Consider the following 14,192-nt stretch of genomic DNA (forward strand, 5'->3'; position numbering starts at 1 on the left):
CACAGAGCTGTGTACAATGATACCCATGTCCCTGTCCTGAGTTCATACAAGTAAAATTAGAACCTAGCAAGGTGTTTGAGAAATTCAAGTTTTTCACTCCAATGGAATAAATGTTCCTATTTTTGGCATCAAAGTACATCTGCTATCATACTACCCATTCACCTGACTTGGTTATCTCCCTCTAAGGACTTCTCTGGACTTGACAATGACCGAAATAATCTGGTGACATCTGTAAATGTTGTCACATCACTGCTCATCCTCCTTTCTCGTATTTACTGTACTGCTATCAAGTGTGTAACCCCCCGTGCATCTCTGTTTCTCTCCCTTCACAGGCATCTTCAGCAATTCTGATTGATGCTTCAACTACCTCATGCATCTTTCAACCTCACCCCTTCTGACCCATCAGCATTCATCCTAACGGGCATCCCTGGCTTGCAAGATGCCCACATCTGGATTTCCATCCTTTTCTCTATGTTCTACATTATCATCCTCTTGGGAAATTTCATGGTTCTATTTATTGTAAGCAAAGAGCAGACCCTGCACAAGCCGATGTACCTGCTGCTCTGCATGCTGGCGCTCACAGACATCAACACGTCTAGCTCTGTCATACCAAAGGCATTGTGTATATTTTGGTTCAATTTGAAAAGCATTACTGTGGGTGGCTGTCTCACCCAGATGTTCTTCCTTCATGCGGCTTCTGTTATGCACTCAGCCGTCCTCGTGATAATGGCCTTCGATCGCTATGTCGCCATATGTAACCCCCTGAGATACTCCACCATCCTCACGAGCACAAGAGTAGCTAAGCTAGGGCTTGTGGGTTTGATAAGAGCTGTTCTCTTCATTCTGCCCCTGCCCCTGCTCCTGAAGAGGCAGCCATTCTGTACCAACCGCATTATCCCGCACACGTACTGCGACCACATGGCTGTCGTGAAGTTGTCGTGTGGAGACATCATAGTCAACTGGATGTACGGTTTGGTGATAGCATTTGTAGTCAATGGGTTAGACCTTATGCTCATTGCCTTGTCCTATGGTCTAATCATCAGGGCTCTCCTCAGAATCTCCTCCAAGAGAGCCCACCAGAAAGCCCTCAGCACCTGCACAGCCCACATCTGTGTGATACTGACATCTTATACTCCCTCGCTCTTCTCCTCTCTGACACACCGGTTCAGTGAGGGCATCGCTCCGCATGTTCACATCATTTTGGCCAACCTCTACTTCCTCGTCCCCCCCATGCTCAACCCTATCTTTTATGGGGTGAAAACCAAAGAGCTTTGTGACAAAGTTGGCAAATACATCTGCAGAAAGTGATCACTTTGGGCCACTGACTTTAAGCCTGTGTGACAAGAGGGGGAAGGATATCTCCTTGTTAATCAAGGGTGCTCTGTCCCCATTTGGATCAGCATAACATTGTGGAATTTCACAGTCGGAGAAGTTCCTCGCATCTAATGTCTTATCACATCATCACCAAGCACTGCTTTCTCTGTTGCTGAGTTTCCTGTCCCTGAACGTCACCTGATACCTTTTAGTGTCACTCACCAGTTCCCACTCCTATCCCCTTCTCACTCGGCCTGTCCATGCCTTCCAGACCACCAGAAGGTAGTGCAGCTTTCCGATGCTAGGTGACTTTCCATTAGTTCCTGTGTGAACAGGATTCTTTCAGATAGCTAAAGACAAGGAAAGCAACTACAGTGCTGAACTTCTTTATCATATGCACAGTGATCCAGTAAGCAAAATTTACCTGATTTTAGTACATCCAATCCTTCAGGAAGCCTGGAGGATAAACCAAAGTTTTCCACTGGAAAGTGCTAATACAGGAAATCTGCTGCAGGAATTGAGGACTTGGTGAGAGTGGTGAAACTGTGTGTTTTTGAGAACCGGACTTTGCTGTATTAAGCTATGATGTCACCTTGGTGTCAAATTACTTGTTGCTTTGTGAAGTTGATTTTGGTATTGCTTTTAAGCTGGACCTTATAAAATATACACCAGCCTTTCCCATGCTGGAAGATGTCAAAAGTCAGCATTGAGATTGTGACGGGTTGGATCACAGAAACGCCCTGGGGGCTGCCAACTGGTGTGCCAAGACTACTACTTCTCCTGCTTTCCTGACCAGTCAGCTTAGAACTTCAGGGTCCTGCTTGATTTGAGCCAGACCCACTAGCCTGCTGCAAACCCAGACCCAGCTCTGAACCACATCCCCTAACAGCTGTAGGCTTAATTGAAAGCAACTTAGAAAGTGTTCCTGTCCTTGACACTCAGATGCCCAACTCCCAATGGGGTCCAAACCCTAAATAAATCTGTTTTACCCTGTATAAATCTTATACAGGGTAAACTCATGAACTGTTTGCCCTCTACAACACTGATAGAGAGATATGCACAGCTGTCCCCACCCACAGGTATTAAGACATACTCTGGATTAATTAATAAGTAAAAAGTAATTTTATTAGCTACAAAAAGTAGGATTTAAGTGGTTCCAAGTAATAACAGACAGAACAAAGTGATTTACCAAGCAAAATAAAACAAAACATGCAAGTCTATGTCTAGTATGGTAATAAAACTGGATACAGATAAAAACCTCACCAGTTCCAGTAAGCTTTCTTTTACAGACTAGTCTCCTTCTAGTCTGGGTCCAGCAATCACTCACCCTTCCCCCCCCCCCCCCAAAGTTACTGTCCTTTGTTCCAGTTTCTTTCAAGTATCTTTGGGGGTGGAGAGGCTCTCTCTTTAGCCAGCTGAAGACAAAATGGAGCGGTCTCCCAGGGATTTAAATAGACTTTCTTTTGTGGGTGGAGACTCCCTCCTCTCTCCTATCCAAAGTCCAGCTACAAAATGGAGCTTTGGAGTCCCCAGACAAGTCACACATCCACACATGAATGAGTTCCTTACCAGCCAAGCAACATTCCTTGGAAAGCCCAGATGTGGATTGGCGTCTCCAAGTTCAATGTTGGCTTAAGAGCTTCTTGGCTGGGCACTTACTGAGAATAGTCTTTTCTCAGGAAGCTGACCAACTGCTTCACTAAAACCTTCTCAGAATCAAACAAGTATGCAGCCAATATTCATAACTTTGAATACAAAAATGATACATGCATACAAATAGGATTAATAGATTCAGTAGATCATAACCTTTACAGAGATATGTTACTTGACATATGTAGCATAACACACATTCTAGTTATATATACATTCATAAGTATATTTCCATAGAGTCTTATGGGGGGCACCATCACAGAGATTTCATGTTGGAATTTGTGAAAAACAGATTGCCACCAAATGTCCAGGTGAATGAATCACTTGCCGTACTAAATCCTTCTACTGTGCATTATCCTGCATGACCTCTATTGGCTGATATCTCATTTTTTCCATTGTTTTCTGGAGACTTTGGGCAGTTGGAGCATCAGTGGAGAGTTTTGCCTATGGTGCACAGGCCTCATACTCATGACAACCAAGTTGAGAAGTTTTGGGTTGAAGGTCTCAAATACACGGATGCCGCTGGAGACAAAGACTATAGGGAACATGGCATATTTGCTCTTCTGTTGCTGTCACTACCTTTTAGCAATGTACAGTTGAAATACTGTTTTCCCAGATGAATTTAATTAAAAAAAAGTTCAACAAGATGCAGGATGAGCTTTTAGAGAACATTCTTGATGTTACAGCGTACAGACAATGAGACAAAACCTGTTGTGAACATTTTGCACTGGTGAAAGAAATGATTGCACTGGTCACTGCTGATATGTATGACCAACAGCAGAAGTATTCTACTTCTGATGAAGACAGCAAGGATGAAACATTGCCTTTAGAGACTAATAACAATAAACTAATTCAACTCAAAACATAGACATTGACAACAGTCATTTAATGGAATTAGAAATAAATAATATTAAAATGTTCTTGTTGCTTTTACATTATCATAAATTCATAGAAGATTAGGTTTGGAAGAGACCGCAGGAGGTCATCCAGTCCAACCCCCTGCTCAAAGCAGGATCAACACCAACTAAATCATCCCAGCCAGGGCTTTGTCAAGCCAGGCCTTAAAAACCTCTAAAGATGGAGATTCCACCACTTCTCTAGTTAACCCATTCCAGTGCTTCACCACCCTCCCACTGAAATAATTTTTCTTAATATTCAACCTAGACCTCCCGCACTGCAACTTGAGACCATTACTCCTTGTTCTGTCATCTTCCACCACGGAGAACAGCCGAGCTCCATCCTCTTTGGAAACCCCCTTCGGGTAGTGGAAGGCTGCTATCAAATCCCACATCCCTCTTCTCTTCTGCAGACTAAATTACCCCAGTTCCCTTAGCCCCTCCTCATAAGTCAAGTGTGCGCCAGGTCCCTAATAATTGTTGTTGCCCTCCACTGGACTCTTTCCAATTTGTCCACATCCTTTCTGTAGTGGGGTACCCACAACTGGACACAATACTCCAGATGTAGCCTCAACAGTGCCAAATAGAGGGGCATAATTGCTTTCCTCAAGCTGTTGGCAAAGCTTCTACTAATGCAGCCCAATATGCCGGTAGCCTTCTTGGCAACAAGGGCACACTGCTGACTCATATCAAGCATCTCATCCACTATAATCCCCAGGTCGTTTTTTGCATAACTGCCCCTTAGCCAGTTGGTCCCCAGCCTGTAGCAGTGCCTGGGATTCTTCTGTCTTAAGTGCAGGACTCTGCACTTGTGCTTGTTGAACCTCAGATTTCTTTTGGTCCAATCCTCCAATTTGTCTAGGTCACTCTGGACCCTATCCCTACCCTCCAGCATGTCTATCTCTGCCCCCCAGCTTAGTGTCATCCATGAAGTTGCTGAGGGTGCAATCCATCCAGTCATCAAGATCCTTAATGAAGATGTTGAACAAAACCAGCCCCAGCACTGACCCCTGGGGCACTCTGCTAGATATCAACTGCCAACTAGACATCAAGCCATTGAACACTACCAGTTGAGCCCAAAAATCTAGCCAGTTTTCTATCACTTTATAGTCCATTCACCCAATCCATACTTTTTTATCTTGCTGGCAAGAATACTGTGGGAGACCGTATCGAAAGCTTTGCTAAACTCAAGACATCTATTGCTTTCCCCATATTCACAGAGCCAATTCTCTCATCATAGAAGACAATCAGGTTGGTGAATATATGTTGAATGTTCCTTATCACCGTCCTCTGCTCCAAGTGATTTAAAATGGATTACGTGAGGACCTGCTCCAAGATTTTTCCAGGGACTGAGGTGAGGCTGATGGTCTGTAGTTCTCTGGGTTCTCCTTCTTCCCTCTTTTAAAGATGGGCACTACATTTGCCTTTATCCAGTCCTCTGGGACCTTTCCCAATCGCCACAAATTTTCAAAGATAACAGCCAAAGGCCCTGAAATCACATCAGCCAAGCCCCTCAGCACCCTTGGATGCATTAAATCTGAACCCACGGACTTGTGCATGTCCAGCTTTTCTAAATAGTCCTTAATCTGTTACTTCATCACTGAGGGTTGCTCACCACTTCCGCATACTGTGTTGCCCAATACAGTAGTCTGGGTGATGACTTTGTCTGTGAAGACTGAGGCAAAAAAAGCATTGAGTACTTCAGCTTTTTCCACATCATACGTCACTAGGTTGCCTCCCCCATTCAATAGGGGTCCCACACTTTCCCTGACATTCTTGATGCTAACATACCTATAGAAACCCTTCTTGTTACCCTTCACATGCCTTGCTAGCTGCAACTCCAATTGTGTTTTGGCCTTCCTGATTACACCCTAGCATGCTAGAGCAATTTTAATCACCTGCCTTGTCATCTTTCCAAGTTTCCACTTCTTGTAATCTTCCTTTTTGTGTTTAAGCTCAGCTAAGATTTCACTGTTAAGCCAAGCTAGTGGCCTGTCATATTTGCTATTCTTTCTGCACATCAGAAAGGTTTGTTCCTGCACCCTCAATGAGGCTTCTTTAAAATACAGCCAGCTCTCCTGGACTCCTTTCCCCCTCATATTAGCTTCCAGGGGATCCTGCCCATCAGTTCCCTAAGGCAGTCAAAGTCTGCTTTTCTGAAGTCCAGGGTCCATATTTTTCTACTCTCCTTTCTTCCTTTTGTAAGAATCCTGAACCCGACCATCTCATGGTCACTGCTGCCCAGGTTGCCACCCACTTCTACTTCCCCTACCAATTCTTCCCTGTTTCTGAGCAGCAGGTCAAGAGGAGCACAGCCCCTAATTGTTTCTTCCAGCACTTGCACCAGGAAGTTGTCCCCAAAAGTCTCCAAAAACGTCCTGGGTTGATTGTGTGTTGCTGTATTCCTCTCCCAGCAGATATCAGGGTGATTAAAGTCCCCATTAGAACCAGGGCCTGTGATCAGGAAACTTCAGTTAGTTGTCCGAAGAAAGCCTCGTCTACCTCCTTCTCCTGGTCTGGTGGTCTATAGCAGACGCCCACCACGACATCACCCTTGTGCTCTTGCCTCTAAACTTAACCCAAGGACTCTCAATATGTTTTTCTCCAGTTTCATACCGGAGCTCTGAGCAATCATACGGCTCTCTTACATACCGTGCAACTCCTCCCCCTTTTCTCCCACACTGGTCCTTTCTGAAAAGTTTATACCCATCCATGACAGAGCTCCAGTCATGTGAGTTACTCCACCAAGTCTCTGTTATTCCAATCACATTATATATTGACTGTGCCAGGACTTCTAATTCTTCCTACTTGTTTCCCTGGCTTCTTCCATTTGTGTACATGCACCTAAGATAACTATATAATTGCCCTACTTTCTCGATATGAATCAGGAGGCCTCCCCTGTTGCACCCTCTTCTTTGTGCATTCCCACTTCCTCATTTACCTCAGGACTTAATGTGGTAAATATTTAGCCAATGCTTATGAATGTATTCTTGTAGGATATAACACATAAGTGTGTATCTGCTTGTAATTGTATTTGGGTGTAATCAACACCAAGTTCCCTTTGAACTAATAAAGGAATTCTTGTGTGGAAACTTAGTTGTGCTAAAACTTAATAAACATATTAGGGAAATTATTTCCAATAATTGGCCTTTCTGGTCATATTGTGGAGGGACTGCAACCACCTTGATGAAGTCCTGAAGGAATGGTGGGAATGGCTGACTTACAAGACGGAGGCTGACACCCCAGTAAGTGTAGAACCAGCAGATTTGATAGGAATAGGGGAGGAAAAGATGATGCTGTGGAAGACACTTCCAGCCAGGTCAGTGGGTGTGCAATGACCCCAGCCCTTGATAGCATCCAGAATAGCATTCACTCAGGGAGTGGCTATCTGGGCCCATGATACAATTTGGTACAGGAATGAAAGGTAGACCAGATGATTAGCCATGCCTAAGGTTAAGATTTTGTCACAGTTATTTTTAGTACAAGTCATGGACAGATCACGGGCAATAGTCAAAAATTAACTGAAGGCCCCACCCTCTACCCACAGTGGCTGAGAGCTGCTGGGTCCTTGGCCACTCATGGCAGCTGAGAACCCAGGGGCCCTCACTGGCTGACATCTCTGGCTCCGCTGCCCAGGGTTGAAGGGAAAAATGTCAGAGGTCTCTGAAAGTCACAGAAGCCATGACTTCCTTAGCCAGGCCTTTGAACAACTCACTGTGGTGAACGGGGAAGTGGTGGAACCCCAGGGACTGAGGCAGTGGCCGCACTTTGGGCAGGAGTCACAACAGTCGCTGACTTGCTCCAGACCGTAGAGTTCTTCACCCCTGGGCTCAGAGTGTCAGCCGGCCGTTGTTAAGTGCTGAAGGCTGGCATGTCGTTGCCTCGGTAACGCAGTTCAGGCTGTTCAATGCTTCTGTCCTTGGAGCTCCAGTGTTATCAGTATTCACAGGTAAGGCAACCTGCTAATTCATCAGACCTAAATGTTACTTATAAAGAAAGACCACAAGCATGGATTGGTGACAAAGTCACCCTGCCAGATTAGTTGCCCTGAAGCCATAGTCCTAGCGTCCTGGCTATGAGCCAAATGAGCAAATAAGCTTATGAAATTCCTTTTGTGGGTGGCAATATCCCAACAAATCCTTCCTAACTGAGGACCCAACTTCACTTTACCCTTGTAAAGAGATTAAGAACGTAGATCTACCATTGGAACAGAAAAGACACCAGGAAATAAACATAGTCTGATACATTCTTCAATTCAGAAATGGCCTCAAGACTTTGTGGGTGTTTGCTAGAAGAATTTTGTTAAATGCACAAGTACAGAGACAGCCTATACAAATAGGTGCAGCTGTGAGTGTTCAAACTGGGTGACTGAGTGTTATTGTTACTACCAAGCTTGCAGATCAAATTACTGGTTCCATGACAGGGATCTTTTTGAGGTAGTGAGGCATGTGGGCTCCATCGACTATGAGGTCCAGCAGCCAGAGAAGTAAAAGGAAACTGAGATAAGAACATAAGAATGAGCTTATCCCCCACCTGGTGAGCCTTCCTGAGAATGCTCCAGACAGTCTATGGATAATGGCTGCTATGACCCAGCAGGGCAGGCAAGGGCATGTGACCGGACCACTGAACTCCATTTTGAGTACCTATGTATTTCCACAAACCAGACTTGGAACTGTTTTTGGACCAAAGGATTCCCACCATATGTTAATGTTATATAAGTTTGGGTGTGACATCATCTATTTGTCTCCCTCACACCCCACACAAGAGAGCTTCTGGATACGCCTGAGGAACAAAGACTGAACTGGGGGAAAAGCTGGTCCCAGGCTAAAAGGATTTCTAGCCTGTGTAAGGAAACCTGGTGAACAGCTTGTATCACAAGCTAGGGTGAGAAATTGTTCATTCTTATCCAGTCTATCTAGTATCTTATGCTTAGTTTACAATTTTGTTTATTTGCTAGGTATTCTGCTTTGATCTGTTTGCTAACACTTATAACCACTTAAAATATATCTTTTTGTAGTTAAATAGTTTTTTTTTGGGGGGGTGGGGGGGGAGGAGGGTGGCTTTATCTAAACCAGTGTGCCTTTGAGTGAAGTGTGCCTTTGAGCTAGAGAAAATCTCAGCTTGGTTAGCACTGCTTTGTTGCATATCCTACTCACATTGGGGGAAGGGCAAACTCTATTAATGAGCTTACATTGGACAGATCCCTGTGCAGTGCAAGACAGTATAATTTGGGGATTACATTCCTGTGTGGGAGGGCAAACCTGGGGAGCTGGGAAATTGGCTGGTATCTGCTGTTCGTTCTTGGGTAGGCCCTCAAGTAGCTCCATATGGGTTTGTATCACCATCTGCTGTCATGCTGGGTGATAACAGGGCCTGGTAAGGCTGTCTGTATCTCCAGAAAAGCAGCGTGAGCAGGGCCAGGCCAGTTGGGTAGTTAGAGGGATGCAGCAATTCCCACAGCTCCCAGACTGTACCCCAGGGGTGACAACCCATCACACTCATACCCTCCAGAGCCCAAATTAGGTCCACAGGCACCTGTTTCACAAGCATGGGGAAAGGACTGTAGCCCAGACGAAAGATCCAGATGTAGCAGTTGTTTGATTCCTTTACCACTGTGTTTTCAGGGCACACCTACCTAAAATACCACCATACTCCAATAACCCCCAGGCAACAAATCCAGGAAACTCCATGGCAGTTCCTTCATAAAATGTGGGATGACCTGTGAGATGACTTCCACATCATTTGGTCCTGGGAGTAGTGAAAGAATTGCACACTGAGTGGAGAAGTCCCATGGTACTAGTGCAGACGCAGGATAACAGAACCTGTGTCTGCATCGATTTCTGAAAGATCAACACCTGATGCAGACAGCGGATGAATTATTAGAAGAGTTGGAAGCTGAGAGAGATACATTCAACTTTAGATAATGGCAAATACCTTTGATGCCAGAATGCTGGGAGAAGAAAGCCTTTCCCACACGCTTTGGCTTACATCAATTCAGTATCACATCATTTGCCCTCAACAGAGTGGCAGTGACTTTTCAGAGGTCCCATATCTTGTGGCAGCATTCCCACACATAGTGCAGATGGCAGTACATTACACACAGAAAAGAAAGCCATCGCCAATTGCTATGCTGAAGAGTCTGCCACACTCAGTTTTCCCTAAAACTATGAGCGCCTGTTATAGGCGAATAATTTCTTTGCTCCTGGGAAAGGCTTTCAGGCTGAAGTTCTCCAAGGTCTATTTTCTTCTCTTCTCACTGCTCACGGAGCAGAGGGAATTATCCAGGAGCCCTGGCCAACCTGAGAGTCTGCAGGGAATATACAGGAGAATGATAAAGGTCGCTGCCCAGCACAGTGACTGTCAGACAAATGAGATTCATACACTCATTCTCAGGGCTCTACCTTCCTGTCGCCATAAGGAGATTTCTTTTCTATGCTGGGTGGATTTCGGTGAGTTCCCATTTCTTAATGAAAGCTGTTGGTGAGGGATTAGAAAGGGTTCCAGGGCCCAAACCAAGAACTATCTGGGCAGGAATTCACCAGCATGGTACTTGAACTGTTTAATATTATCAGAAACACGAACGGATTTAACTACTACAGTCTTGTGGCACCATCAGCAATTAACAACATGGAAAAGCAGCCTCAGGAAGGTGTGCCTGGGTTTGTAACGGGCTGCAATACATTCAAGCTTTATGTCAATTTGAGGAAAATTTACTCAAGCTGGCTCCATTCAGTCTCAACGTCCTCTCTCCCTCCCACCAGGTCTGTCCCTCTCCTTCCCTGCGCAGGCTGAGCTACTGCTGGGGTTCCTTTAGCCCTAGAAAGGCAATTCAGGGTGATCTCCTCATTTTCCCCAGCGCAGGCCGACACTGAGTCTAACCTAGTCTGAGGAGATATTGCTGTGATCGGTCACTGTGGGGTCTGTCACTTGGTTTTGGTCCTGGGTGAGGGGTGTCACGGTGTGGCCGGGCTGGAAGTTGTGAGGGTGGGGGACATACTGAACAGGCAGTCAGCAGTTTAGGTTGTGGGGGCAGGCAAGGGGGTGTACACAGAGAAGCGGTCAACACTGGTGGTTGTGGAGGCAGAGAGTGGGGAGTTCATGGACAGGTGAGTAGAGCTGCTGAAATTCAATTTTTCTTCATGATGGCTGGCATTTCACTGGTGAAAGGAACCATTGTTCTTTGCTCCTCAGTTGTGTCAATCTCCCATCATATTTTGACCCCGTGTCCGTATTCTCCTTCCCCATTCCAGGTTGCCCTGATTCCAACAGCATGCTGGCCACCAGTGTCTCCTCCATGCTCCCCAGCCATCCCTGGCTCCTACACATTCCAGGTTGCCCCACACCACACACAGCTCTTCCTCTGCAGTGGGTGAGGTGCCTCCTGTGACACCTTCTCCATTGTCCGGAGGGAGACCAGTGACTGTGTCTCACCAGTGAGAAATCTCACACAGGGAGTGGCAAATGCCCGGGCACGTGGGCTGCTGATCTTGGTGCATTCATACACAATGTGCATGGCTTCGGGGACTGCCGCACAGGAACAATGCACAAGCTGAGAAGTATGCACAAGAGTGGGCAACTCTGGGACATATCAGGACCTATATAAACACCACTCATTTTCAGGAGCACCTGTCAGCTGCCAGAAGCAGTGGGCAACTGGAACACAGACATTAAACCCAGGATGCTCTGGGCCCATTTGTTAGCCACCTCTGTTAGTCATTAACAGCAAGGATTTCATGTGGTCAAGTCATTATTTTTCTCTCCTAAAACATTCATCCATGCAGTGCCTCAAAAGATCTCTCTTCCTCATGAAATACACATCTAATGTAGATTTCCCAGGTGCCATCGCCATGAAAATAATAAATGCCTTCCTTAATCTCAGGCACAAGCTTGCAGGCAAAATGCCTCCAGGCAACTCCTGCGGACATGTTAATAGATTACCAGGCCAGAGGGGATTGTGATCATCCGGTCTGTATAACACAGGCCTGAGGATTTCCCCAAAATTATTCCTAGAGCAAATATTTTAGAGAAACATCCAACCTTGATTTAAACTTTCTCAGTGATGAAAAATCCTCCAAGACCCTTGGTGAATTGTACCAGTGGTTAATTCTGCTCACCATTTAAAAATGTACAACTTATTTCCAGGCAGAATTTCTTTAACTTCAACTTCCAGCCATTGGATCATGTTACACCTCTGTATGCTAGGCTGAAAAGCCTATTAGTAAATATTTCTTCCCTGTGTAGGTACTTAACAGACTGAGATTTTTGAGTCTATTTAGTTTACCAAAGATGGTTAAGGGGTGACTTGATAACAATCCATTGCTATAAGGCAGGTTTCCTAACCTTCTAATAATACTTGGCCTCTTCAGTATATCAACATCCATGTTTAATGTTAGGCACCAGAACTGGACACAGGATTCCAGAAGCAGTCGCACCAGTGCAAATACAGAGGTAAAATAAATTCTCTACCTCTCCTTGCGCTTCCCCTGGTTAGCATTCCAGGAACACATTGGCTCTTTTTGGCTGCATGGTCACACTGGGGGCTCATGTTTAGCAAATTATTCCTTCATACCCCCAAATCCTGTTCAGAGTCACTGCACTTCCCATGAGAGTCCCCCATCATGTAAGGATCATCTACGTGTTCCTAGATGTAGGTATCTATCTGTATGTTTATATTAGAAAACATATTGTTTGCTTCGACCCAGTTTACCAACCAATCCAGTAGCTTTGAATCATGGAACTGTCCTCTTCATTATTTACCATCCCCAAATTTTTGAGTCATCTGCAAAGTTCATCAATATTCAGGCATGAGAAGGGTAAGCACCTGATTTGCTGACACGTTTCTGCTTACAATTGTCAGTTTACACCTTAACTTATATCTCAGACAAAGGTGGGTGCCAACATGAAACTGTGTCAACAAAAGGCACAAGGGAAGTAACAGAGGTGCAGGCCTGTAGCCCTAAATACCAAGACTCTTGTGTCCTTTGTGCCCATTCTGTTGAGCACAGTCATAGCTCAGCATGATAATGCCTGTTTCCATGGTGGAAACTTGGCTCCTTTCGAACACAGGAATTGCATCGTGGATCAGACCTATGGTCCATCTAGTCCAGTGTCCTCTCCCTGACAGTAACAGCCCCAGGTGCTGGAGAAGAAGGTATAAGAAACCCAGCAGTGGATGGGGGTGGGGGGTGACCTGTCTGTCATGAGGCTGTCACCCTAATACCTCACAGCTAAAGACTAGCTCAGGCCCTGAAACACGTGGGTGTATAGGCTTTCCAAAATATTTATTTAGCTGTAAGTATTCTAACTGGATAATGTCACAATCCATGTAAATGTCCAAACCCTTCCTGATTATTACTTAGTTTATGGCCTCAACTACCTCTTGTGGAAATGAGTTAGGAAGTCCAATGAGTCATTTAGTGAAGAAAGCATTCTTGATTTATCTGTTTTGAATTTGCCATTTTTCAGTTTATTTGAATGTCCTCTTGATTTTGTGTTATAAGACAGGGGGAACAAATTCTCCATGTACTTTCTACCAGTCAGTATTTTACAGCCTTCTCTCATATCCCCTCTTATTCATCTCCTTTGTAAGGTAACAATCCCAGTCTTTGCAATCTCTCTCCATATGAGAGATTCCCCAGCCCTTGATCATTCTCATTGCCCTTGCCTGAACCCCTGTATCCTAAAGTTTCCTGTGTGAGAAGCATGCCCTGGAGTACACAGAGGAGTCCACGGGAGGGTGAAATATTAATCTCATGGCAGTGTATTTTCTGTACAATTCCCCATTTCATTCCTCCTGTACCCCAATGTTTTGCTTAGGTTCTGTCCATGCTCATTCTGCGATTAGGTTTCAGAGTAGCAGCCGTGTTAGTCTGTATTCGCAAAAAGGAAAGGAGTACTTGTGGCACCTTAGAGACTAATAAATTCTGTGATTAGGGTTTCACAGAGCTGTGTACCATGACCCCAGGACCCTGTCCGGCATTCATACAGTTAAATTAGAACTTTGTAAGGTGTGTGAGGAATTCAAGCTTTTGCTTCCAATGGGCGTACATGTTGCAGTTATTCACATTAAAGTTCATCTGCCATCATGCTGCCCATTTACCTGGTTAGTTAGCTCCCTGAGAGGACTTCTCTGGACTTGACTATGACCGAAATAATCTTTTGTCATCTGCAAATCTTGTCACCTCACTGCTCACCCCCCTTTCTAGATTGGTAATACCTATAAAATATTTACTGTAGTACTTGTTATAAAGCGTGTAACCCCCCTCACTGTGCTTCTCTCCCTTCACAGGCACCTGGAGCATTTCCGAGCCTGATCAACACATCAATCATCTC

General features: G+C 45.0%; 1 protein-coding gene across 1 annotated transcript; it reads left to right on the forward strand.

Annotated features, from left to right (window-relative positions):
• Nucleotides 1-354: 354 nt before the first annotated feature.
• Nucleotides 355-1,308, forward strand: LOC102929540 (olfactory receptor 52N4-like). Its single transcript, XM_007059917.2, has one exon. The coding sequence runs from the start codon at nucleotides 355-357 to the stop codon at nucleotides 1,306-1,308; it is 954 nt and encodes a 317-aa protein (XP_007059979.2).
• Nucleotides 1,309-14,192: the final 12,884 nt, after the last annotated feature.

The sequence above is a fragment of the Chelonia mydas genome, chromosome 1 (assembly GCF_015237465.2).
Source record: "Chelonia mydas isolate rCheMyd1 chromosome 1, rCheMyd1.pri.v2, whole genome shotgun sequence".
NCBI lineage: Eukaryota > Metazoa > Chordata > Testudines > Cheloniidae > Chelonia > Chelonia mydas.